At 41.0% G+C, this 25568-nt stretch overlaps 1 protein-coding gene across 1 annotated transcript; it reads left to right on the forward strand.

The window, feature by feature from the left end:
- Window positions 1-230: 230 nt before the first annotated feature.
- LOC146329467 (metal transporter CNNM1-like) lies at window positions 231-25531 on the forward strand. Its single transcript, XM_084714734.1, has 10 exons — window positions 231-2066; window positions 15601-15744; window positions 15857-15997; window positions 17598-17767; window positions 18042-18132; window positions 19740-19885; window positions 20892-21177; window positions 21994-22098; window positions 22530-22634; window positions 24561-25531. Exons 1-10 carry the CDS (start codon window positions 626-628, stop codon window positions 24638-24640), a joined length of 2709 nt encoding a protein of 902 aa, XP_084570860.1. The 5' UTR covers window positions 231-625; the 3' UTR covers window positions 24641-25531.
- Window positions 25532-25568: the final 37 nt, after the last annotated feature.

Genomic DNA, 25568 nt, shown 5'->3' on the forward strand with positions numbered 1-25568 from the left:
CACATTTAAACATCTTTATTTATAGCAGAACATTAAATGTTCATTTGCTGCTGGTTTGAATATTCTAACATAAATTGTGCCAGAGACATCTGGCAGTGAATGAAAAGTGTGCCAACCAACCCCAGTCTCCCCTACTTTAGGAATAATGAGGGAATGATATGGCAAACACTATTATAGAACTGGAAACGCTTCTATGAGTGTCGTCAAAACACTATGAGTCACTATTAGATTGTAATTATAGTGTGTTATTGCTATCATTGTTGAATATGACAGAGACGGTGTGAGCTGCATGTTTGTAACAAGAACTCGTTTAAAAGTGACGCCACGGGAAGAAAATAATCATAAAAACAGAAGAAAATCGATAAAATCAGCGTCTGGCGACCATTAAACAAACAGTAAAGTCTGGATCACTGCAGGAGTGTTGGTCATTTTTCACGGTTGTGAGCTCGAGGCTATTTTTAGAAAGTTACGTCACGGCAGAGTGGAGCGCGCATCCCTCCTCAGCAGAACATCATAATCACCGCTAAGAGCTGCGGGTCCCTCCTTCTCCCACATGGACCGGAACCACGCAGCATCACCACGTGACCCGGGAGCCCTGGACTGACCGAGCATCTCACACCGCATCATGGCTGCGGAGGATGCGGCCGCGCGGTTCCGAAACGGAGCCCTGCCGTCCCGCGGGGCTCCGCTCTCTCCGTCCCGCCTGCTGCTGCTCTCCCTGTCCGCCTGCTCTCTGCTCCCCGCCCCGGCGCTCGGATTGCTCGGCTTTCGGCCGGAGGAGACCGGGGCGGAGCTGTCCGTGGAGGACGGGGTGCTGAAAGCCACGGAGGGGACCCGCTTCATGCTGCGGGTTTATTACTCCACCTCCCCGCAGAGGCTCAACCGCACCGCGGCGACTCGCGCCAACAACGCCGCGCCCTGGATCGCCTTCATCGAGGAGCCGAGTCCCGGCAGAGAGGGACAAGTTCACCCGAAGAGGAATATGTGCATGGACAAGAACGCCAGGACGTCCGACATCGAGGTTCTAGGTTCCTTTAAGTCTGCTTCCAGTCAGAACTCGGTGCTGGTGGAGCTGCTGGCCAAGGACCTGCGGAGGGGGGAGAAGATCAAGTATTACTCCATGTGCGCCTTCGACGGCTCAAAGTGGGAACACTACCGGACCAGAGACTTCTGGGTGGCGGTGACGGAGCGCTCGGCTGTTCCAGAGCTCTGGCTGCAGGTGCTGGTGTCGGTGCTGCTGCTCGGGCTGTCGGCTCTGTTCAGCGGGCTGAACCTCAGCCTGCTGGCGCTGGACCCGGTGGAGCTGCAGGTCCTCCAGAACAGCGGCACCGACAAGGAGCAGAACTACGCGCGTAAAATCGAATCTGTGCGCCGGCACGGGAACTACGTCCTCTGCACGCTACTGCTGGGCACCGCGATCATCAACGCCTCGCTGGCCGTGTGGATGTGCCAGATCCTGGGCATGACCTGGCTCTCCACGGTCATCTGCGCCTTCGGCATCTTCTTCATCGGGGAGATCCTTCCGCACTCGGTGGCGTCGCGGCACGGCCTCGCCATCGCCTCCAAAACCATCTGGGTGACGCGGCTGCTGATGGTGCTCTCCTTCCCCATCTCCTACCCCATCAGCAAGCTGCTGGACCTCATCCTCAACCAGGAGATCTCCAACTTCTACACGCGAGAGAAGCTGCTGGAGATGCTGCGCGTCACCGACCCGTACCACGACCTGGTCAAAGAGGAGCTCAACATCATCCAGGGAGCGCTGGAGCTGCGCACCAAGACCGTGGAGGACGTCCTGACGCCGCTCACCGACTGCTTCATGCTGGCTTCGGACGTCGTGCTGGACTTCAACACCATGTCAGACATCATGCAGAGCGGCTACACGAGGATCCCGGTGTTTGAGAACGAGCGCTCCAACATCGTGGACATCCTGTTCGTCAAGGACCTCGCGTTCGTGGATCCGGACGACTGCACCCCGCTGAAGACCATCACCCAGTTCTACAAACACCCGCTGCACTGCGTCTTCAACGACACCAAGCTGGACGCCATGCTGGAGGAGTTCAAGAAAGGTGAGGAGGGCGCAGGGGGTCACTGTGTGTGTGTGTGTGTGTGTGTGTGTGTGTGTGGCAGAGCTAAAAATATAGGTAAACAGTTCAGCAAGACATTACTGAACTCAAATAAAGTTCATGTAAGATGACAAATACAATATTATTATTGTTGGTACCCAGAACCAACAATCAAAAACCATACTGTACACACTAGTGTACTTAAAGAGTAAAATTAATCAGCAAATATTTTGATAAGTGAATTCCTGAATTCAGAATTTCTCTCTACAAATGAATAAAGGTTTAACTCATCTTATATTATCTTAATTGATGAGTCAATTTCTGATTTCAGCTTCTCAAATTAGAAGATTTTCTGGTTTCTTTAGTCCTTCTTATGACAGTGAACTCAATTCCTTAACTGTACTTGTACCCAAGTACGCATTACACCATGTAATCTACTTAATTACTTTTAAAATCATAACTGAGTCCTAAATACAACTTGAATTAGTATCCAGATCTTCAAATGTTCTCCTTTTCGTAGCTAATAAGACTCTCTGACCACAAATGGGCCAATGAGAAACATGTGGAGCTGCCGGCTACTTTGATAACTGATTAATTGTTTTGAGCCATTTTCAAAAAAACATATCAAAATTCTCTGATTTCAACTTTGAGAATATTTTTAATGTATATCTATGGTTTGTGGACAAAACATGACATTTTTTTCACCATTTTCTGACAAACAACTAGTTGATTAATGGAGAAAAAGATCATCCAATTAATCGATAATGAAAATAATTGTTAGTTGGAGTTGGAGTAAATAAACTAAAAATTCAAGGCAAACACAAACGAAACAACAAAAAAAAAACCCAACACCACTAAAGCTACTAATGATGATATTGAACTACAGATACAAGTATTAAATCTCAAAAAAGTCAGTAAAACATTTGATCCTGCTCAAAAGTAAGAATAGTACTATTAAAGACATAATATACAGTAACAAAACAAATAAAATAAAATGAAATAAAAAACTCAATAATGATCATTAGTTGGTTATTATGTAGCTAATTTGAAGAGGGGCTGGTGCTCCGTACTATTTGATATTTTTCTTTAATTTTTTTAGAAAGTGTTACTTGTTAAATGTGAAATTCCTTTTGCAAAACCATATCATAATTTCATTCATCTGTATATAACAGTATGCTGCCTATTTGTTTTTAGACAGGAAGTGAAAAACCACCTCTTGATGCTTAGTGTTAAAGTTATGCCCGTTACTAATATAGCAAAACCGATGATACGGGGTTCAGGAATTTAAATAATTAAATATATATTATAACACAGACAGTACAGAAATAACCCGTCTGTCCCTCAACAATGACCAAACATAAAGTTATGTGAATTCTGATGATGTTAACTCCTCTGTGATGCAGTTCACAGTGAGTTGTGTGACTCTGTTCTGGACTAACTGTAGTTTTTCAGTCTCTCAGCTGTAGTGCCAGAGTTAGTGTTGGAATGCAGAAGGGGAAACGGGGGGGAAAAAAAAAACAAAAAGCGAGCCCTCTTTGGAGACTGGCATCTGATGGGTGTTCAGTTACCATGGTAACCTTTAGGCGAGGGTGCACGGTGCTGACAGGCCAAATGGAATTGTGAAATGAACTCAACCTTCAGTTTTTAATAAGGGCTTACAGTACATATCTGGAGACGTGAGACTGTCATCAAACAGTGATTACATGTCGAAGTGAGCATTTAAACTCCTGTACATGAGATCAAACACAGAATGTGCAAAAAGGTAATTATAACAAAACACTCTAATTGGTCTGATGATCAAAATTGTCGTCTCCTGCATCAAGGAATTTAGTAAAACACCAACAGCATATGTTTTTCTTTGTCAAAAACCTATCAAATATGCTTCTTTAGACGTTAATTCACATGCACATACTTTATCTTGTCAGATTATCTCTATTTAAATGTGCAACAGAGTTAAATTTATCGTGCCATCCACTCCGACTGTGCAGCCACTTGTCTTCCTAAAAAGAGCTCACTCCTGCCCGTGATATATCGTACCCACGCCTGCACCTCAGCAGCTTGTTAACAAACATATAACAACTCATTGTCGTGTGTGTGAATAAAAAACAAAATGTTGAGGGAGGGATGAGTGACAAAAAAGTTTCCTGCTGCCAGAGGATAACAGTTAAGCCCTTTCGATTCACAGTTTTTACCACATTTCTCTTGCAAATGTCAACTTTTGTCTTGGGCTGCTCAGCATAGCACATTATTTGGAGCCTGTATAATGTCAAACACAGTAACAAGAACTGTAAAAAAAAAAAAAAAGGACAGGTTGGAAAAATCAAAACAGACAGCTACAACATTCTTTAACCTCTATCTGCTCCCTTAAGGCTGCTCATTAGTGAATAGTCAATTATTGTGATTGATTGTGTTACAGTGTGGTGATATATTGTGGATGTTTATGTGTGTAAATGAGAGCTGTAAGAGAGCTTGCAGTCTGCAGCCCCTCCCTGCATCAAACAGAGTTAAACCCCAGTTTGCGGTGGTGCTGCTGCTGCAGCAGAACGGTCTTGTTCTCCTGTCAGTAGTCAGCTGGTACTACCGCTTTATTGTGGAGTTTAAAATGGGTGGGGTGCTCGCTGGCCAATCACGAGCCTCGCTCTTCGTCACTGCCTTGCTGCATGTTCAGGGACCCTGCACAGTCAGCGCTTTCTGCTTGTGGTTTGTGGCGAGGACGGGAAGCGAAGGAGGTAAACAGAGAAGGACACCTTGACCGGAGCTGCATCTGTTTACAGGAAACACTTGACAGCTCATGCATTTACATTTCTGCTTATTTTACAAGCAGTGGGTGAAAGATCTGGTGTCACCTTAATGTCATATTTTAAAGATAAACTAGCTTGACAGCTTGAAAATGTCTTGAATGAGGGAAAGTCTGCACAAATGCATAGATGGAAATTTTTTCTAGACTGAAAAGTGATTCCAAAATTTCAGCTGCAGAGTAATCTTATAAATCCATCATCCAGCTGTCTGGTAAGATCTCCATATGTATGTGCAGTATGTTAGTGGAGTGGTTCGTATGGAGCCAGATGCTATCAGAGTTGTAGGATGAACACAGACATTATTACCGTGTCAGTGTGCCACAGAGGGATCTGGATGAGATAATCCACACAGACTGGAGGATTATAAGAAAGGTCTTTTCCCTCTGTCTCTCTCCTCCTGCGTTGCTCTTTCTCTCCTCCTGTGCCTCTTCCTCTCTCGGTAACAACACTTTCAGGCACTGCGGCAGAAAACACACAGGTTCCCTCGTTCATTTCAATGGGACCCCTGCAGCAGAGAGCTCTGGGAAAAAAAACACAAAACAGTATGAACAGCTCTGTAGTGTCTTGAGGTCCTATAGGTTGTACTTCCTCTGCCTGAACTCTGTAGCAACACACCCAAAATTACACCTCTGTGTTGGCGTTAATGCATCGCTAATACACACATATCATGCAACTAACTGTACTCACACTCATGTCTAAATGTGAATTGTCTGCAGTAAACTCCATCAGAGATATTAAGGAAACAATCATTTTACGCTTCATGAGAACAGTTATTGACTGTGTTGATGCTTGCAGCTTTGCATGTTGTAGAGGAGCGGAGAATATTGGTCTTGAGGGAGGTCTGCTGCGGTCTCTGAGTGCCCGTCTAGTTAACACATTTCATTTGTCTACTTTAAGATGCTTCACTGAATGAGCCCGGTGGCTACCTCAGATTTTATTCAGGTTGACTGAGCTGACTTGTTAAGCCACAGCTCAGTGTTATGGAGGAAAAACTAGTGGACTGACCATTATTCTGAAAACCCTGACAGTCTGCAAAATGCCCCACTGAACTGAAAGCCTGTTACTCCAAAAACATGGCTTTTTAAGGGCCAGTACAGATCACAGAAGGCATTATCATCATCTTGGCTGTTCCCACAAAACCAAACATGTTTGGTATCAGTTATTAGTTATTAGGGGTTGTGTTATTTTCGGAGCAATGTGTTTTTGGGACGATGGGCTGCTGGACAAATGGGACATTTTTATGACTACTGGGACGTCATTAATATTCCGAAACCCTGACAGTCCAAAACAAAATGTCCCACTGGACTGAAAGCCTTTTTTGTCCGACAGCCCGTTATCCCCAAAACAAAAGCCTATTGGTCCTAAGGACGGTTGCTTGGAAAATAATAACTATCTCTCCCTGCAGTTTGTTAGTTCAGTGCCTTGTCCACAGAGCTGATCCTTTCACAGAGGACTGGCCGATATGATTTTTTTCAGGCACAACAGAGATCATAGAAAGCAATTAATTAAGCTGATGACCAATATTTTGGACTGATATATTGTGCATTGGCAGTCAAATTTTAGAATAATCATTTTCTGCTATTTTATACTACCACTACACTACAGTTTGGTGGCAAATATAAAACATTTTACGTACTTTGCAGATTCAGATTATTACAAAAACAACATAAATCAACAATCCATTGTGAAAAATGATGATGTTATTTTATAGATTAGCTATCAACAGGATATAAAAAGGCCTAATTAATAGTCAGATAGCGCTGTGAGTGGGATATTGAGCGAGAAAACTACAGACAGAAAGGCACGGCATCATGGTCAAAGTAAAACATTTCTCACCTACTCTGCTTTATCTGCAATTGGGTGAAAGAAAAACATTCTAATAATTAAAAATGCTGAATACTGGAGCCAATAACTCATAATCGGTTGACCCGGTGACTTCACTGTCATGGACAAATTTCCAATGTCAGAATAAAATCATGAGAGTTTTAAAGTGGTGCATGTCCCGAGACATGAGGCTAATCAAAAACTCAGTCAGAGCCGTCTCTGTAGCCTACAGTCTTGTTAGCAAACATGTTTTCTAGTTATTTGATATTATACTTTGGAGCAATGTGTGTTTATTTTTTGGGATGATGGGCTGTTGGACAAGTGGGGAATTCTTCTGACTTTTGGGGTTCTGGAAATACTGTGCTGTTGTAACTGTGGCATGGGACTGTGGATACCAGGATCAACAGGGCTAAACCGTCAAATTGCTGTATGTCACTGTGAATTATATTTCGCTTAACTAGACATTGAAATAAAGCATTTTAAATGATGCTGAAACAACGGTTGCTGTATATGTAACTGATACTGTTTATCTAAAAAGTAAATCAAATCCAGGCTTGCAGGAAGAGCTCATTAGCTGCAGGACACTAGAAGAGCTGGACGGGAGAAGCAGTATCTGTAGAATAGATTATATCTTTGCCTGCCAACATTTAGTGAAACACTGATTTCACTACACTGCAGAGGTGTAGCAGAGAGTCTGCAGGTCTGCTGAGACTACAGAAGGATTCTTTCTTTGGACTGAACGCAAAGCAGTATGTCTGGCCAAGTAACACCGTCCCTGCTGTGAACAACGGCAGCAGTGGTGTGCTGGTACAGAGAACCTTTTCAGTGCCAGGGGGATCTTGCTTAGACAGATGGGAAGCGAACGGTGAATATTACACGCAAAACCCTGGACCAGATTCTGCATCCCTCTGCCAGGAGTTTGTCTTTCGGTGATGAGCCAAGATATACTACGAGAGCAGCATCGGCTTCAGGATGAACACAGAGAAAGTCAGTGTTGTCAGGTAGCTTAAATTTCCTGTCCGTCGCCTTCATACAGCTGTGAAAGTTTCCAAAGAGGAAAAGCAAGCAAATATGTTTCCATCTCAGAGTCCAAACTTACCTGAGTGTTAGAAGGTACCAGACAGCGGCAGACTGTCTGAGGGGCAGGGGCAAAAAAATAAAAGCACCAGCTGTATGCGGTGGGGCAACAGCCCACCGAAGAAGGGCGCCTTAGCAGGCATTTCACCACAAGAGATCCCACTAGAGATTTACCCTAGAAGGCACTTTATCACTTTTTGTCCACTGGAAAAGCGCTCTAGAGGGCAGTTTTTCATTCTGCCTGCTGTAAGGGCACCTTAGAAGGCATTTTATCATATTTTGTCCACTGGAAGGGCACTTCACCATGTTTCATCTACCTTAGGAGCAGCCAAAAGGGCACTTTTGCTGCATTTTTTCAAACGTGGGGCCACCAGGTGGGACAATCAGTCCATCGGTGGTATCATATGTGGTAAATTTTGACAAAACATGAATTTATAGTTTATTATTACCCTTAAATGATGGTTAGCTGTTGCAGTGAAGGTAGGACTTTATTTAACCGGTTCTTCTACTGACAGAGATTGATTTATTTACCCCTGTCCTTTTACTTCCATATCGACATCCCACCCAACCCTTTATTTTCTGCCCGTGAATCATTTCTGCTCTCTCTCTCTGTCCTTGTCACTGTACGGTCTGCCAGGAGGCTGAGTATAAAATATTCAGCATGCTCTATTTCCAGTTTGTCTCCCTGCCATCTGCTCTGTGTATTAATGTTATTTATGAGTCATTCGGCTGATCAGCTTTTATCCTGCAAACACAAGTGCATGTAGTGTAATGAAGTGTCATTTACAGTATTTGTAGCCATCGAAAGTAATCTGATGTTATGAGGTTAAAATTTACAGCAGCCTATACCCATCCTCAGCACTCCTTCACTAGCCTAATGTTAGTTTAGTTTAGGTCACTGATGGGATCCTGCAATTACACTTGATATAGTGAATAAAAGTTCGACCTATCTGTCCTCTAAAGTCCACACATTTACAAGTCCTGCCACCTGAAACAGGTGATCCCTGACATGGAAGACAGTACGAGTGGACTGGAACAAAGGATGCATTCATTACAGGGAGCTCTGTATAATGTGCCCTTTGTAACTAAGTTCTTACAAAGCTCCATCTTACAAAGCTCCTCATGCACTTCACCAATTTCTCTTTTATTTTTTAATGCTTAAATAAATAAGACAGTTATCTCTCATTTGGCTGGAAAAATTGAAGCAAATGAGGAATAAACGCTAAATTTGACGGAAGCAAGAGAGTCGAGCCGTGGTTCAGAAGCGTAACTTTGGACTAATGAGGAATAACAACTTTTATAGTCTTCCTGGCCAAATGCAGCCATCAAAGTATGTCCACTATAAGTGCTTGTTCTAGCAGAGTGTCTGACAACATTAAGGAAATGAGACATACAGAGAGAGAGCTTTTTGTTAAAGAGTAAGATCCTGTTTGTTTAACCAGAAACAGCCAATATATTTCTCTTGCCAAAGCCACCAGACCAACAAGTAACAGGTCCAGGGGTCAAAAAAAGACGAGGCAATGGCAGGGAGAAGCATCAAAACAACCAGGACGAACTGACGATGAACGAAAGATCGAGGCTGGTATGTGTGGTGAGTGGTTGATGAGGGAATGAGGTGCAGGTGGGAGGATGGGTGGGGAAACACAGGTGAAGGGAATTACTAGATTGCAGGGTAGATGGGAGTGGCAAGAAGAGGAGAAAAAAGTAAATAAGTAAATAGTAAATAAGTAGGAATTCTTTATATATTTTCTACCTTTACAAAGTTTAAATAAACTTAAAGTGTCATTATCAACAGTAATCCCTTCTTATTTTGGTAGGAGCTGGAAGGGCTGATGCTACTTGTTATGCTAATTTCTGGTAATGAAAGCTAATATTTTAAGCTAACATTCTTGTGACTTCTGTCAAAACATGGATGTAGAATTAATCTATCTTAGCTTTTCTTTACTGAATTATACTTTTCTTACTGTGGTTGTCCGGCTCACTGCGGTGATCTCGTGTCCATTAGCCTTTTTTTGTTACAGCAAACGCGTCACAGCAGGAAAAGCACAGGTGTAGTTAATTAATCATTCCAGCTTCTTGCAGGTGTTTGGGACCTGCTGTTGTGGATGATCGCTCACATCCTCACTACTGGGACACTTGAACAGTCCTGGGCCATTGTTATTAATTAATGTTACTAATCACACCTGTGCTTTTCCTGCTCCGACAGAACAAAACGACAAACATGAAGTGATGCTTCAAAACTGAAGGACAACTTTTAAAAATGGCAAATTGACAAAACTGTCAAGTATATCTGGACTACTCAACAAATGTTAAAGCTCTTGTGAAACATTTCTAATTACATATTCAACTTATAAAGATAATTAAATACTTGAAATGTGTGTGTAGAGTATCACATTACATTATTCTGTGCAATTTAGTCCATCAAGCTGAGAAAGAAAGTATCCCTTTGTGCCACTTTGGCTTGTGAAAGTGTTACCTGTTGAGCTTTAGTAAAATCACAAACGAGACAACAGCGACTTCTTTTTCCAGAGACTGTGTCCCAGTTACCTCAGATATAATTGCTATAAACAGGAAATCTGCATGTGAGAATCTGAAGGACAGGAACAAGATTTTGGTATCAGAAGTATTTTGGTTTGGGTTTGGGTTTTGACCAATCACGTTTGAGCAAGCTTTGCAGGTAAACAGTCCATGTGGAGAGCAAAAGAGGTGGAACGCATTGGACGAACTACGCTCTCATCTGATGAAGATTTATATTTTTATTTGACTTTTTAAATTTATCTGCAATCATATAGAGATACTTGTTAATTCTCGTGTCTCAATTGGAAAAATAATTATTCAGTGGAAAAAAAAAGTTGAAAATTTGGTTTGAGCTCATGACCTTTGTCACATGCCATGTTCTCTCTTTTTCTATCTTTCACCAGCTTTCTTTGCCTCACAAACCCACCAAAATGTACTTTTCCAATCGTAATATTCTCTTAAATCTAATGTTCTCTTACATAGTAGTAGGAGGATGCAGAGTGGTGCATGCTGAGATGATTCACTGTTGTATGTATTTGTGAATTATATTTTTATGACGTTTTATTGTGTGGACAATAAAAGTTTTCATGGTCATATTTGTACTCATATTGTTATACTTTAATGGCCACATAATGTTAAAATTATTTTAAATTCTGGTTAAGATGCCAAGGTTGCCAAAGACGGTTCACAGGCTGTCTACATTTTTCTTTTTTCATATAATCATAGTGGTGTCTCATGTTTGATTGTCAGTCCCTCCAGGAAGCTGTGATTTCAACCAATCCCTGTGAATTCTGTAGGACATGTGGTTTTGTCTAATCACTGCAAAATTTCATGGTAGCTTCCTGTGAGTTTCACCAATCATAGCAGTCCCTCGTGCAAAAGTTGTACATGTATTTTAATTTTTCATTTGGTCACTGGCACTGAAAAGAAGACAAGGTTTGTCATTGTTATTAATGCTCTGTGCACTTTTATATTTTATAACTTTGTGCTTCTTGTTCTGACTGAATTTGAGCTCAAAAGATTAAGCTTCTCTGTGGAGAAACTTTGTATATTTTTAATGATTTAGCATATTGTTTTCTTTATTTTGGTAACCCTGAGTCTTTTTGTTAAGGTTACTTACTCAGTACGGACTGCAGTTTATTCTGACCAGAACAAGTTGCCCTTGATTTTTAACAAATTATACAAAAAAACATCTTTTTTAAAAAAAATGTTAATTTGTTCCCACAATTTAATTGCAAAAATGCCTACAAACATCACAACGTGCATCTGAATTTTATTTTAAAAAGTGCTGTGAAATCAGGTGATTTGTGATTCAACAATCCCAAAGATCCCTGCAAAATTTGGAACTGGAACATATACAGCTTTCTTCATATATCCTTCAATTCCATATAATCATGATGTGCTTCCAATGAGTTTTACAATCTAAAAACTTTAAATTGAAGTTAAAAAAAAAGGTTGGGAGGTCAAAGGAATGACAGAGAAACAAAAAACAGAGAGATGAGGTTCTTAAATCTGCAGAATGAAGAAAGAACATACAGCACATTAGCTGCAAACGCTCTCTCCTCTCCCTCTTTCAGTCTGCTCTGTATGTAAGGCTGACCTATTTAGCTGAATGCGGTTCTGCCAGAATTGTGTGCATTTGTGTGAGTCTGTGTGTGCATTGTGTGTGTGCGAGGTAGTATTTGGCAGGCAGCGAGTGTAGAAGCAGTGAGGGAATCTAAGTGAGGAAGTTGATTTGGGGCCAGATTGCTGAAGAAGAGCCACAAACAAGGATCCACTCTGTTTCTCTGTCAGTGTGTAGACGTGTATATACATGTGTGCCTGTGGGAGTACATATGTATCTCTGCGCAGTATATCTTTAAAAGTGTCTGTGTGGGCACATGCACGCAATTTCTGACAGTAAAGTTGTGAATTATGCAACAGCAGAGTCAGTGATGCAACTCGCAAGTGCTGCTGTCTGCAGTGCAGAGTCTCGTTAGCCTGTAAGACACATTTTGGCGTCGACGCACACACACACACACACACACACACACACACACACACACACACACAAACACACACAAACACACACAACCATTCTTTTTTGTTCCCTCTGCTTCGTTTACAGCCCCACCTTGATTTAAATGTATAATATGCAACATTTTGTATAGTATATAATATGTATAATAATATAAATGAAATCATCATAACACTAAAAGTGTGTGTTGGTTTCTGTGTGAGTCTGCTGAGACTCCATAGCCCTCTGCCTGTATTTTCTTATTTTTCTCATTATTTGGCTGTGCTGACGTCCTGGTATCTTTCTGATGCATTCAGGAACAACTCGGACAAATCCGACCGATTCTACCTTCCGATAAGTCCCATTTAAGATCCTGTCAAGTAAAGACTGCTCTGTTTCATTTCACTCTCTTCTTTTGCAAAACCTCCTGAACAAGTTTCTTATCCGGCAGCGCATGGATTATTAATAATTCCATTTATCTTTGGAAACGCCCCAAGATTTGTGCCTCCGCAAACACACACTCATCATCCTGGAGGAAAACACAGCAGCAGCACTGCAGACTCTGGAAATGTCACCTGAGTGTATTTATGTGATGGATTGTGTTTCTGCACCCAGTTACTCTGTGTGTGTGTGTGTGTGTGTGTGTGTGTGTGTGTGTGTGTGTGTGTGTGTGTGTGTGTGTGTGTGTGTTTTGTATCGAATACTCCCTGCTGTTACACCCACTCCATTCAGCTCCTGCTGCTGCTCCACTTACTGATCATCAGACTGCAGAGCTGCACTCCCACTCTGTGTTAGTCATGCAAACATGTGAGGGGGAACAGCTTTCAAACTCAAATCTAATCCAAACTCTGAAATCGAATGATCTGATGTGACAATATGCAGCCGTTGTATCAGGATAACTGTATTCTCTTCAGTCCATAAAAGCATCAAAGTGCAAACACATCTGTACCTTTAAAAAATTTTCACAGCAACAAGCTGCTGCAGTTTTAATTTATTGATGTCATATTGTTGAGGACCTGAGGAAATCACTACATTTGGAAATGAAAACAACGTTTGGAAGTCAGGTTGTTGTCGTACTGCGATGCTTCATCAGTAGTTTTGCCAACCATCCAATCATTTTTAAATTATGTGATTAAATGTTTTCCATCACTGGAGGCAAAATAACTATATGAGAAGACTTAGATTAATAATCAACCCACAAATATCCATAATATCATCATATTTGTGCTAGTAACTGGACATATACTTTACTGATAACTGTAACTGCCCAAAATTTCTCCCAGTTCTGCCCTGTTTCCTCCTTTACCTCCCTGTCTTCACATAGTGGATGAAGAGAACAATTAGGTACTCAAATTTAATTTTAAATCTGATATGATCAAGAAAAGGTCCAGTCCCTGTGCAAACCTGCATCATTTGAATAAATTGGGCTTAATCACCTGGCATTCAAGAGATAGTTCACCCCAAAATCAAAGATTCCACATTTTCCCATTTACCTGTTGTGCTGTTTATCCATTTAGATTGTTTTGGTGTGATGTACCAAGTTTTAGAGATATCGGCCTTCTCTCCAGTGTAATAGAACTTGGCTTGTGGGGCTCAGAGCACCGGCAAAATATGTTTGAGAATTCAACATCAGCGTTTCTTCCCAGCTACTCAAGGTAATCCACAGACCTCGGTGTGAACAGTTTCATGTCAGAACTACTTTCTGTCTACTAGAAAGAAAGACTGAGGTTTCCACTGTACAAAGAAAGTAGTTCATGAGTCATGATTTCTGGAAAGAGACACTGGTTTTGAAATTTTCACATGTATTTTGTCGGTGGTCTGAGCACCATGAGCTGAGAGCCATTTAGTCCCATTATATTTGAGAGAAAGCAGACAAAACTATCTAGAAGGATAAACAGCACTTTGTATTGTAAGATGAAAAATGTGCATTTTTGATTTTGGGGTGAACCATCCTTTTAACATACATCTTGGGTGGTCTTACAACAAGTGCACAGCTCTGAGTACCTCACTTCACACCTGGCATTTCAACGCTCAGTATGCACCATTTAAATTGCTGGGACAAAGGAAAACAACATTTTTTTTTACACACAGACAGAAATAAGTTAATGTATAACATTTGCTGAATTCACAAGAAGACCCAAAGTTTAGAGCAAAGTTCACAAAGTTTAGAAAGTTTCTTGTATCTCAGGAACTCACAAAATTTGCTTACTGTATTGGTAGACTTTGACATGTTTACATCAATAAAATGTTGTGTTCTATAATGAATTTAGTGTAAATGATTAAATCAGTTGAAACAGAGTCTTCAAACAGCAGTAAATGCTGTGATCAGAGATCACGTCATCCAAATTTCCATTGTTTGTCCTTTGTACATTAATCAGACCTCAAATTAATGCAGAATGTTCACTGAACGAGTGTCTGTTTATAAATCATGAGAAATCATTAATAATCTTGTAGAAGGAGGAGATGTTTCTAACAAAATGTTAATGGAGTTTGGCAGGCACTGAAGGCGGCCACTTAACTCCTCATGCAGAGTGTGTGTTTTCAGAGCAGTGGGCTTTTGTTTTCAGGATTATGAGCTTAAATTTACACTGACAGACAACTGATTGTTATAAACAGCTGATCGCTTTACAGTGTAGAACACATAAACAGGATTACAACAAATTTAATATATCGTCTATGGCTCCAACTTTCTATTTGGACCCCAGTGTTCATTTTTGCACATGGAATTGCTACGTATTGCTCCTTTAATGAATTGAATTTTATGCTGAAATTAGAAGAAGGCACAAATGATTAAGAATTACCTGCAGCCATTTCTCAAAGCTCATTAATTTTCTTTGTGCAACTTTTTAAGAGCGTGGATATTGTGGCTGTTATTTCAGTGGTGAAAAAGACAGTGTGCCCACAAACATCTGCCGCTTATCTTGGTAGATAAGAAAGCTCTGACACATAATTTGCATTTCAGTTAACCGAATGGAAATCCGACATTTGTTTTGTGTGGATTTAGAGGACGTTGGTTTTGTAAGCGGCCCTTCAGTGTGGACCAGGACACATTAGCGCACACACCGCTGAAAGAATGTGGTCACATGCAGCCCAGACTGCCTCCGATTACAGTCTGACAGGTTGTATCCTCAATGCATCATGAGTGCATTCACACATGTACTGACTGTCCACTTGGGATTGAATCTCCAAAGATGCGTGTTAATACCAGGTGTAAACAGGACCTTAGGTTACTGATCTTCAAAAGCTGCTGATTTGAATGCTGGACTGGCTGTTAAATTATGAATTCTTTTGTTAAAAGTGGTTCTGTGTCAACACTTTCCCCCAGGAAAGTCCCACCTCGCCATTGTGCAGCGAGTAAACAACGAGGGCGAGGGGGACCCTTTCTATGAGGTGATGGGCATCGTCACCCTGGAGGACGTCATCGAGGAGATCATCAAGTCAGAGATCCTGGATGAGACGGACCTCTACAGTATGCACACACACACACACGCACACGGTTCAAAATGTTTGGGCTTGATATAAAAGATGTGTGATTTTAACGTCCTCATTCTGTGTGTGTTGGTGTGCATCTGTCCCGTCAGCTGATAATCGCACAAAGCGCCGTGTGTCTCACCATGAGCGGAAGCAGCAGGACTTCTCCATCTTCAAACTGTCAGAGAACGAGATGAAAGTGAAGATTTCTCCTCAGCTCCTCCTGGCAACACACCGCTTCCTCTCCACAGGTAACAGCCAATCAGCTCACTGCTGTGCATCTGTGTTCTCGTCTGTCTATACTTTGTGGAACAAACAACAGGAGAGACGAGGAAGATCACCAAAAAAACAAAAAAAGGAGATTCAGGCTTTGTCTGTCCTGTTTCTGTTTTTTCACCTTCACTGACTTTGGCTTTTAGTAATTTTGCTTCCTCGTAAAACACAATAATCTCAGAGTTGGGGTGAAGAAAATGATGTATGATGAATATGGAAGCTCATTTCTGTCAATATGATGAAAAAACAGTAATTAAAAATTATTATAATGAGAAACCTTGAAATAATGAGATTTATGAGAGTTTGGCCTTTGTCATGGCTCAGAATTGTTTGATCAGTTTTTCAGAAAAGTTTGGTCTAATTGAACTGGTGCACCTGCAGATTAATTCCATACCCAGTATGTTATGATCCATTAAAGTTAGGCTTGATATAAAATCAAACGCACAGGGGCAGGAAGTGAAGTGATCTGAAACCAGAGGAGATGTGAGTTTCAAAGTAAAGCAGGAAACACTATATGAATGAATGAAATAAAAAACATGACCTAAGAAACTTGAGCTGTGAAAACACAACACTATCTTATAATGTTCTAAATAAATATCCAAATGTTCTAAATAGATAAAAGTGTTTAAACTGAGAAGTTTGGACTTATCGTCCCCTTCAGATGAACCCAGGATGCTTATAATACCAGTACAGTACTCTGAGTATCTTATAAGTACTGCAGTCCAACTAGTGAGTTGAAGCCATGAATGGTATATTAAATATGTTGAATCCCTATTTAATATAGATCTATGGTTGAAACGAGTTGTTTCCCCCTGCACCCTCCTCCACAGACGCAAAGAAGGTCAGGCTGCAGGAGCGCAAGTGGAGTGCAACACTGTAAATTGACAATACAAGCAACAACGAGTCCTTGATTATAAGTTTATCAGCTGCTTATAGCTGTCAACTGTCAGTCAATGTGAAGTTACACATTATTTGTTATGAAAAGAAAAGCCCACTGCTCTGAAAATGCACTCGAGTTCAGTAACTTCCTGTCTCACTGCCTGCCAAACTCCATTAACATATTGTTCAATTTAACCATTATGAAGATCAAGTCCTTCTAAAAGATCAGTAATGATTTCTTAAGACTCATAAACTGACACTTGCTCATTCAGCAAACATTTGCCAGTAATTTGAACTCTAATTAATGTGAAACTGGGCAAACTAAAACAGTTATTCTGGCCTATAATAGAAATTTTAAAGGAGGACACTGTCGGTGTGGCGTTATTGGTCTTTGATGACATATTATGATAAATTACAGTAAATATATTACAGGTTTCTCCTTTAAAGAAATTGTGTATATACTGTATAAAAACTTTGCATAAACAAAACTTATATTACAAAAATGGCAAAAAACTTGATTCAAAACTTTGCAAGTCTCCACTTGTTGCATCTGGTAGTTGGGATGGCATTGCAGTAGGTGCTTCACCATCTCTTGAGAAAGTCTCTCATTCCAGTGACTTAAATCTTAATGAAGTTAAAAAACAACAACAACAACAACAAAAAACCTCTGTGACAGTGACGCTCTCTTCCCTCCATCAGAGGTGGAACCCTTCAAACCAGCTCACATCTCAGAGAAGATCTTGTTGAGGCTGATCAAACACCCCAGCGTGGTTCAAGAACTCAAGTTTGATGAGAAGAACAAGCGAGCGCCACAGCACTTCCTGTTCCAGCGCAACAAACCAGTGGAATACTTCATCCTGGTGCTGCAGGTACCTGCCTCTGTAGAAGTTCGATTGGTACTTGTATCTGCATAGATTTATCTCTAGTGTGTTTAGTCCCTCCACAACATTTTCAGAGAATCTCTCGATATGTGGTGGCTGTTGTTGGTATTAAACTTGTCTGAGGGCTGCAAAAGATGCACTGGTGTTTCCTTGGGTGAGAAAGAGCCCTGGCCATTATTTGAATCTTATAATACAATATATAATCTTCCTGTCCAAAACAGAAGCTGCTTCACTCACTTGGTGTTTCATTTTTTTTCTTCAGGGTCGAGTTGAGGTGGAGTTTGGCAAAGAAGCTCTGAAGTTTGAGAATGGAGCTTTTTCTTACTTTGGGGTACCTGCCATCATGCCAACAGGTACAAAGACACAAACATGCACTTTATACTTTCAATGACAAACCTCTTCCTCACCTTAAAACCAAACCCAGCTCCTCTCTACTACTTCCCTAACATGAATCACTGTTTAAAGGGCCATCCACACCAAGAGTGATAACTATAAAGATGTGAGCATTTTATTTGTGCATTGCCACAGATTACAGCACTGATTACAATTGCAAATGTAACAACTTATGCAGTGCAATTTACAATTAAAACAATACTACAAAAAAGCATTTCCATATCAGGAGGAACCGTCTCGTCCAGGCATCTTACCTTTATAACTCAGTCCTGTATAATAGACTGTAAATCAAGGAGGATAATTAAATTGGAAGATATGTTGTTAATATTAATATATTGCTGCTAATATAAAATCAGGCCTTATAGTTGATACAGAAGCCATTATAAATATGATTCTCTCCATCGTGCACATATTGTAAACTATACTGATCCAGTCATTTACGGTTGGTACGTCTTTCTTAAGTCATTTTCTAGTCAAAAGCCTTTTTGCACACCACTAACAACACCCTCAACAAGTATTTATCTTTCTTTGCACATTTGAGGTCTTCTATATCACTAGGCTACATGATTTTAAAGTTGTAATAAAAAAAATCATTTTAAAAACTGCCTCCAGGACACCATGGACACAGAGGTACAATTCTAGAAGATATGAAAGTGGTTTGTCACTGCGCTTCCAGAGCACAATCATCAGAGAGGACATCAATAAGGAACTTTAGAGACCCCATCAGAGCTAAAGGCTGTCTGATGTTGTCCTTGGCATTTTTAAATGTATAATTTGCAGCCTAATATTACATTAGAGCAGACTTTACTCTATAAATTCAGATGGGTTTGGATTTTCATTCATTAAATCACTCTGAAAGTGATCTCAACAATATTGTTCACCACCACCACCATTGTCACTATAGTTGTGGTGTGGCCATCACTTGAGTTAGAACAATTTTAAAACAATATATTTACAGTTATTTTTATAGGTATAGTTCTAATCCAGATTATCTTAACTTTAAAGTAAAGATTTAGTCATAATTTAGCCACTTGAAGACCTATGTGATCCTCACTTCGAAGCTTGCAAGTGGCTCTAATAATTAAAGAAGCGCGAACAAACAAACATACATGGAAAAGCCAGAAACCCACACAGAATTACACAGAGATATATTGTATATGGCATGAAGATCAAAGCAGTTCAATCTACAAAAATCTACAATACATTGAGGTGAAGGACTGGTTGTGAGTGAGCGTGTGTGTGGGTTTGTTTGTGGATGTGCACTTTAAGAGTAGAAATCAGACTCTGCAGAAAGCTTCGGTCATGACATTTAAATTGCTCTGAACAGCTTAAAATGTGCGAACACTTCCAAGTCGTCTAACTGCCAAACCATTCAACCGCTGAAGTGACCGAGTCGAAAGAACGTTTTCGGTTACAAAAGCCCTTTGCATATTAAGCAGGGTGAAATGAGGTAGTGTCCCGGAGCTCACTGATGATTTAAGGCTGATTGACTGATTGATAGATTGATTGTTGTTGGCCCTTGTGAATGTGTTTGATGAAATATTTAAAGTGTCTTTTTCCTCTGCAGTCCACAGGTCTCCCTCTCGCAGCAGCGGTTTGGACCGCTCCGACTCCATGCTGTACGGAGGCAGCATGAGCCAACTGAATGGAGGGGGGAACGTGTACCTGCCAGACTACTCTGTCAGACAGCTCACACATCTACAGATCATCAAGGTAGTAACACCTGAACGCCAGTCTGGATTTCTTCTTATCAAAACTTTCTGCTTCTCCTTTACTTAAAGACAATAGTGTGTGGGGCTTCGGGCCATGTTTATCTCTTTTTATTTATTTGGTGATTTCATCACAGGTGGTAGCAAATGCTGTAAGTATGCATTTAGGATGAACTTGAAGAAGTAGAAGCAAAATGAGGATCATCAGTTTTGTGTAAAATCTGATGGAGACAGTGTTCATTATACTGCACAATGTGAAAGTTTAGGACGAAGTCAACAACATATTAACTGAATTTTTTGGTATTCTTAGAAGCAACCAGCTGAGAGATTGTGTAAAGATGCGTGTTAAATCCTAAAGGAAGCATATAGACAGACTGCAATCAAGTCCTGATAACACAACAGAACAGACAACAGAAAAATGCTAAAAAGCTGCTGTCTGCTGGGCTGCATTACCAACAGGGTAAAGAACCCAGAACAAAATGTTTAGAAAAAAAAACTATGCCAACAAAATACAACATTATTATACAAAATTGTTTTTGTCAGTATACCCTTCCCTCTGTCAGGGGTTGAAACAATCCTTTGACATGCTGAAATGTAATGTTTTTAGCTTTCTTTCTAGAAGAAAATAAAGTCGTGCTGGTAGATTCAACTGCAGAAAGAAAGCAGTTCCTACATGAAACTGCTCACAACAAGGTCTGTGGATTATCTTCAGTAACTGAGTCATGATTTTTGGAAAGAGATGCTGGTTTTGACATTTTCAAATGTATTAATGTTTTTTGACTCTTTGAGCACTACAAGCTGAGTGCCTTTTTGTCCCATTGTATTTGAGAAGTCTTTACGGACGATATCCCCAAAAATCTGCAACTCACACCAAAAAAAACTGGATAAATAGCACTAAGCTAGGGGAAAAAAATTTATATTTGGATTTTGGGGCAAACTGTCCAGTAATAGTCAATTAATAATCGATTAATCATTGCAACTGCAATAATATCCATAATGTTCTTTGTCAGATCACCCGGAGCCACTACCAGAATGCTGTTACAGCCACCCGGATGGACAGCTCTCCTCAGACGCCTGATGCTGACTCCCGTCTGACAGAAAGCAACACCCTGACTCCGGAGCCTCCGGTAACAGAGCACGCGGCCACCCTCATGCCCCCGCAGCACACCACCACCACTACCACCCTGATGCCCCCGCCCAGAGAGCCAAGCCGACCTGGCTCGGCCCGAACGCGAGGACAGCAGTCCAGCGTCCCGCACAGCACCTCGCTGCTCAACGAGAAGAACCGCATCGTCCGTAAGTATCCTCCACTGCAGAGACACGTGACGGAGGCGAGTCCAAACAAAGAGGAAATGACAATCCTGCAGCAGATTTACAGTCCAGACTGATGTCAGTAAAAGATTATTTGAGCTATGAGACACAGACAAACAAAAGCTGCTCCTACAGATGAGTTTTTCTGAATCCATTAGGCCGTAATATTCAAGATGATGAGTGTTCAATAATCTCAGCCAGCTCAAACTGCAAAGAGACATTTTTAAAATGTGATGAAACAGACGGTGTGAGGAGAGAAACAGACTGACATGAAGACAAGATGAAGGTTACAGTATTTCAGCATGTATCTCATCTCAGCATGTTTTTACTACAAACTATAAAATTTGTGCTTGATTATCTGTGAAATAACTTATGATAATCATAACTTTTACACCGTTGAGCCTACAGAAACATGACAGTTCCCCAAAAGTGAAGCCAGAAGATCTTGATCGCCCCCGGTGGCTGGCTGCAGTATTGGTTATAAACCCCACCTCCTCCATGTTAACAGATGGGACATGGACCAAACTAAAAGATCTTAAAACACGACAAATAAATTGATCTCGAAGACAGTTTCTGTCATTTTAAGTAGTTCTTATCACACTGATGTTTGTTCAAGTGTTTTTTTAACAGTTTGGAGGAAGGAGGTTTCACATCATGATTTCCAGTGCACAATGGCAGCTCTTGTATCTGGGATATTTTGGCTTCATTTTTGTGCAGTGGGAGGAAGAGGAGACATGCTGTCTGTCTTTTCGAAGATGAACAATGCGTGCATATGTTAATGTATTAATTTGTGTGCTGCAGGTAGTAAGTCTGATGGCCAGAAGAGTCCCAGTGATTCAGTCTTTCTCAGGATGGATGAGATCCCGTACATCAGAGAGGATCGATCCGAGGCTGACACACACACTGGTACGACGTCAGACTCCATTGGTCAAAAATTAGCTTTACAGCTCATCTTCTCCATGATTTAACATATTTCCTACCTCCATTTTACTTTGAATGAATGGAAAAAAAAATTAGGTAGTTTTATACAGAACGGCGAGGCAGAATAATGGTGCAACATTCCCGCCTTAAACAGGCTGTGTAAAAGGTGCTATATTCACCATATGAAAATAAAAAGAGTGACGCCTTTAACAGCATAAAGCAGTTTTCAGATGCAAGTTTTTCCTCAAGCAGAAAGTTCCCAAAAGTTTGTTGGTAAGGCGTCGTCAGTTTCACCTCATACTCAAACTTATTTTAAAGTCATACAGGACTTTAATCCCTCCTCTGACAGAGACCAAAGCTGTTCATCACTGACGGGGTCATGACTGTGTCTCTCTCCCTCCCTCTCTCTCTCTCAGACATGGCCTCTGTTCCCATAGAAACGGACACGTCCCCTTTCATCAGCAGCCTGTCCCTGAGCGGCTCGGAGGACACACTCGGCAAGAAACTCCTGCTCAAACTCAGTCAGTCTCTCTCACGCTCACAAACACGCACATTTGTTATTCTACACTTATGAGGACCCTTCTTGACATAATGCATCACCTAGTCTCATAACTCCCAACCTTAACCATCAGAACTAACTTAAGCTCAATTTAAACCCACAATCTAAAACAGTGGTTCTCAAACTAGGGTCTTGGGGCTAATAGGGGTCCTTCAGTGGGTTGTAGTGGCCCCCCACCAAATGGAGAAATAGAATATTTTCATTTTTATCACATTTTTTTGGAAGCTGAAACAACAAGGTGAGAAATACAGATGGATATTTTGATTGATTGAAATTTATAGTGATCCTTGTTTGACCAGATGATCAAACTAGGATCACTATAAATCACTATAAATTGGGGGTGTGCGGTCTAATGTGCTTTTATTTTGGGGGTCCTTGACGCAAAAAAGTTTGGGAACCCATGAACTAAACTAAACCTAAATCTACCTTTAATCTTAAAACAAAGTGTTAACCTTCAGACTGAAGTTTGAAGCAGTGAAGACTGAACAAAATATCCCCACAGTGCAGAAAAGCCTGCACTACGATGGCTTAAAACTGAAACTGGTACTCACAAAGATAGCAATTCAATCCCCGCCCACACACACACACACACACACACACACACACAAACCATTTATTCATCAACCTTTTCTCAGCCTTTCTCTCTCTTTCCCTCCTTGGCGTTCATTCACATGCAAACACAACTGCCACAGAAAATACAAATGTACCACACCACACACACCCCACACACACACACCACACACACACACACACACACACACACACACACACTACACACTCACAATCACAGCTTCCTCTCCAGAATCCTCCTCCCACTTAAACTCCCATTATTATTTCCAATTTGCCCACTTGGCATTCATGTGTCGTTTCTTAAAGGACCAGACCAGTATTTTTAAAAAATGCTCTACCACTTTGCAAAGCAAACTAACGATCCTAAAGATAACACCTAAAGATTAAATCTGATGTCAAATTCAGTCCACACAAAATAGCACAAGAAATGCACATTTTATCATGTGTATCGTATCAGTAGCCATATTTCCAACATATTTTTATGTGCATTTTGAAGTATCGTATTTTCTAATTTCCACAGTATTTAATAGAATCCATGTCAGATGCCTGATCAGAAAATACTGGACCTGAAATTCAAAAGCAGCTGTGATGCAGATTAATTTAATAACTAATCACCAGTCAAGAAAGAACAAAACGGCAGAAAAACACACAGATGGCACACGGTGTAAAGTTTACAGCAGCGGACATCACTTTTAACACGGGGGTGGTGAAGAAACTTCAACAAAAACAAAATTTTAAGTGACTTCTACTGACAGAAACATGTTCCAAGTGTTGATCATCCTCATATATGGTGTTTGGGTGCTGACAGAAAGTAAAGAGGACGATGCTGCTGCTGCAGCTGCAGGAGGAGGACAGGTCCCTCGGTGCTCTGTGCTTCACTTCCAGGACTCGTGCAGAGCAGTTTGTCCTGCTGTGATAAGTCAAGTCCAGTTGGTGGAGCTAAAGAGAGCCAGACTGTTGTGTTTCTGTCTAAAACACTGCCGCACTTTAGATGATCACGATGAATCTTGCTCTCTGCAGCTTGTTCTCCTGGGTGCAGCGGTTCATAGCAACATGTCGACACGCGATACACGAATCGACGTATTTTCGTAATTCCAATTACATCTACAAATCACCCCCACCCTATTTAAAATGAAAACAAACTAGCAAGGACAGTCTGGCTTGTGGTCGGTCATGTCTCAGATTAAGCAAGAATTATAACTCTAAGATCGCCTGATCTAATACAGTGACTCTTAAATGTTAATAACCACATTTAAACCCCTGGATATATCACCAGCTTTAACTTTTTATTAACTGTTAACGTCTTTTGTCTCCTCAGGCCACAAGAAGAGGAAAAAATCCCGCGAAGGAGAGAAAACACCAGAGGACATTTCAGAACAGCCGCTGGTGAAAACCTAGCAGGGCGTGTGTGTGTCTGTGTGTGTGATACAGACTGAACACTCCATCATCTGATGGTTCTTTAAGTTGTTTGTAAAGACGATGTGGTTGGTGAACTACAGCTATCAGAGTTTTATCTGAAAACAACACCCCCCCCCTACTGCAGGAGACTAAAACATGGACCCATAACCAGGAATGTATTGAACACGTGGATGGAAGACACCATTTTTATCAACAAATGGGGGGGTAGTGCAGCTTTGGCAATATGCATCAAACCGTAGCTTCTCATCTTCACAGATTTTTCATGCTGATGCTCGTATATAAACGAATGACTGTGAATGTAAAAGATTTGTAGTAAAAATAGTTTTTATACACTATCTACCCTCCTCATGTGATCACTTCTCCAGTGGAGCAAAACGGGAAACAAAGTCACACAGGAAACGGGATGGAAGACACCAAAGATGTTGCTGTTTTGTACAAACTGCTCCAACTTGCACAAGAGAAATCGCAACGGAGCAGAAGGAAAGTGGCTGCTTTGTGTTCAGGCTTTTAATTTGAAAGGTCACTTGATTAACGCTTGTTATTAACAATTAGATTTGTTTTGTCTGACATGTTGGTGTAGAAACAACGGGCCTCATGCAAGAACCACTCGCACAACTAGATCTGTTCTTAAATGGTTTGTAGGAGTGATTTAGGAGAACTTGTTGCATTCAGCAATTTTCACGTATTTTGAATTTTCTATAAAATGCAAACACAGTTTACGAGTGGTCCAGACCTGTCGTCGAGTCATGTGCAGTCAGTCTGCTGTTATCCAAACACAAGTTTTTCACTAATGACCGTATATTTCATTAGTTTGAAGACATTTTGAGTTTGAAAAATAAATTGCACTTAATAATTATGTGGACAGAATTATGGCACATATTCTGTCATAGATTTTTCCTCGCCCTCC

Source organism: Lutjanus erythropterus, chromosome 3, assembly GCF_056507025.1.
Source record: "Lutjanus erythropterus isolate fLutEry1 chromosome 3, fLutEry1.hap2, whole genome shotgun sequence".
Lineage (NCBI taxonomy): Eukaryota > Metazoa > Chordata > Actinopteri > Lutjaniformes > Lutjanidae > Lutjanus > Lutjanus erythropterus.

What these genes read in the sequence shown, in the direction of transcription:
- LOC146329467 (XM_084714734.1), top strand. Translation starts at nt 626, where the DNA reads ATGGCTGCGGAGGATGCGGCCGCGCGGTTCCGAAACGGAGCCCTGCCG. An exon ending in ACCTGCCATCATGCCAACAG is followed by an intron (nt 18,133 to 19,739) that starts GTACAAAGACAC and finishes TTTCCTCTGCAG; the next exon opens with TCCACAGGTCTCCCTCTCGC. An exon ending in CGAGAAGAACCGCATCGTCC is followed by an intron (nt 21,178 to 21,993) that starts GTAAGTATCCTC and finishes TGTGTGCTGCAG; the next exon opens with GTAGTAAGTCTGATGGCCAG.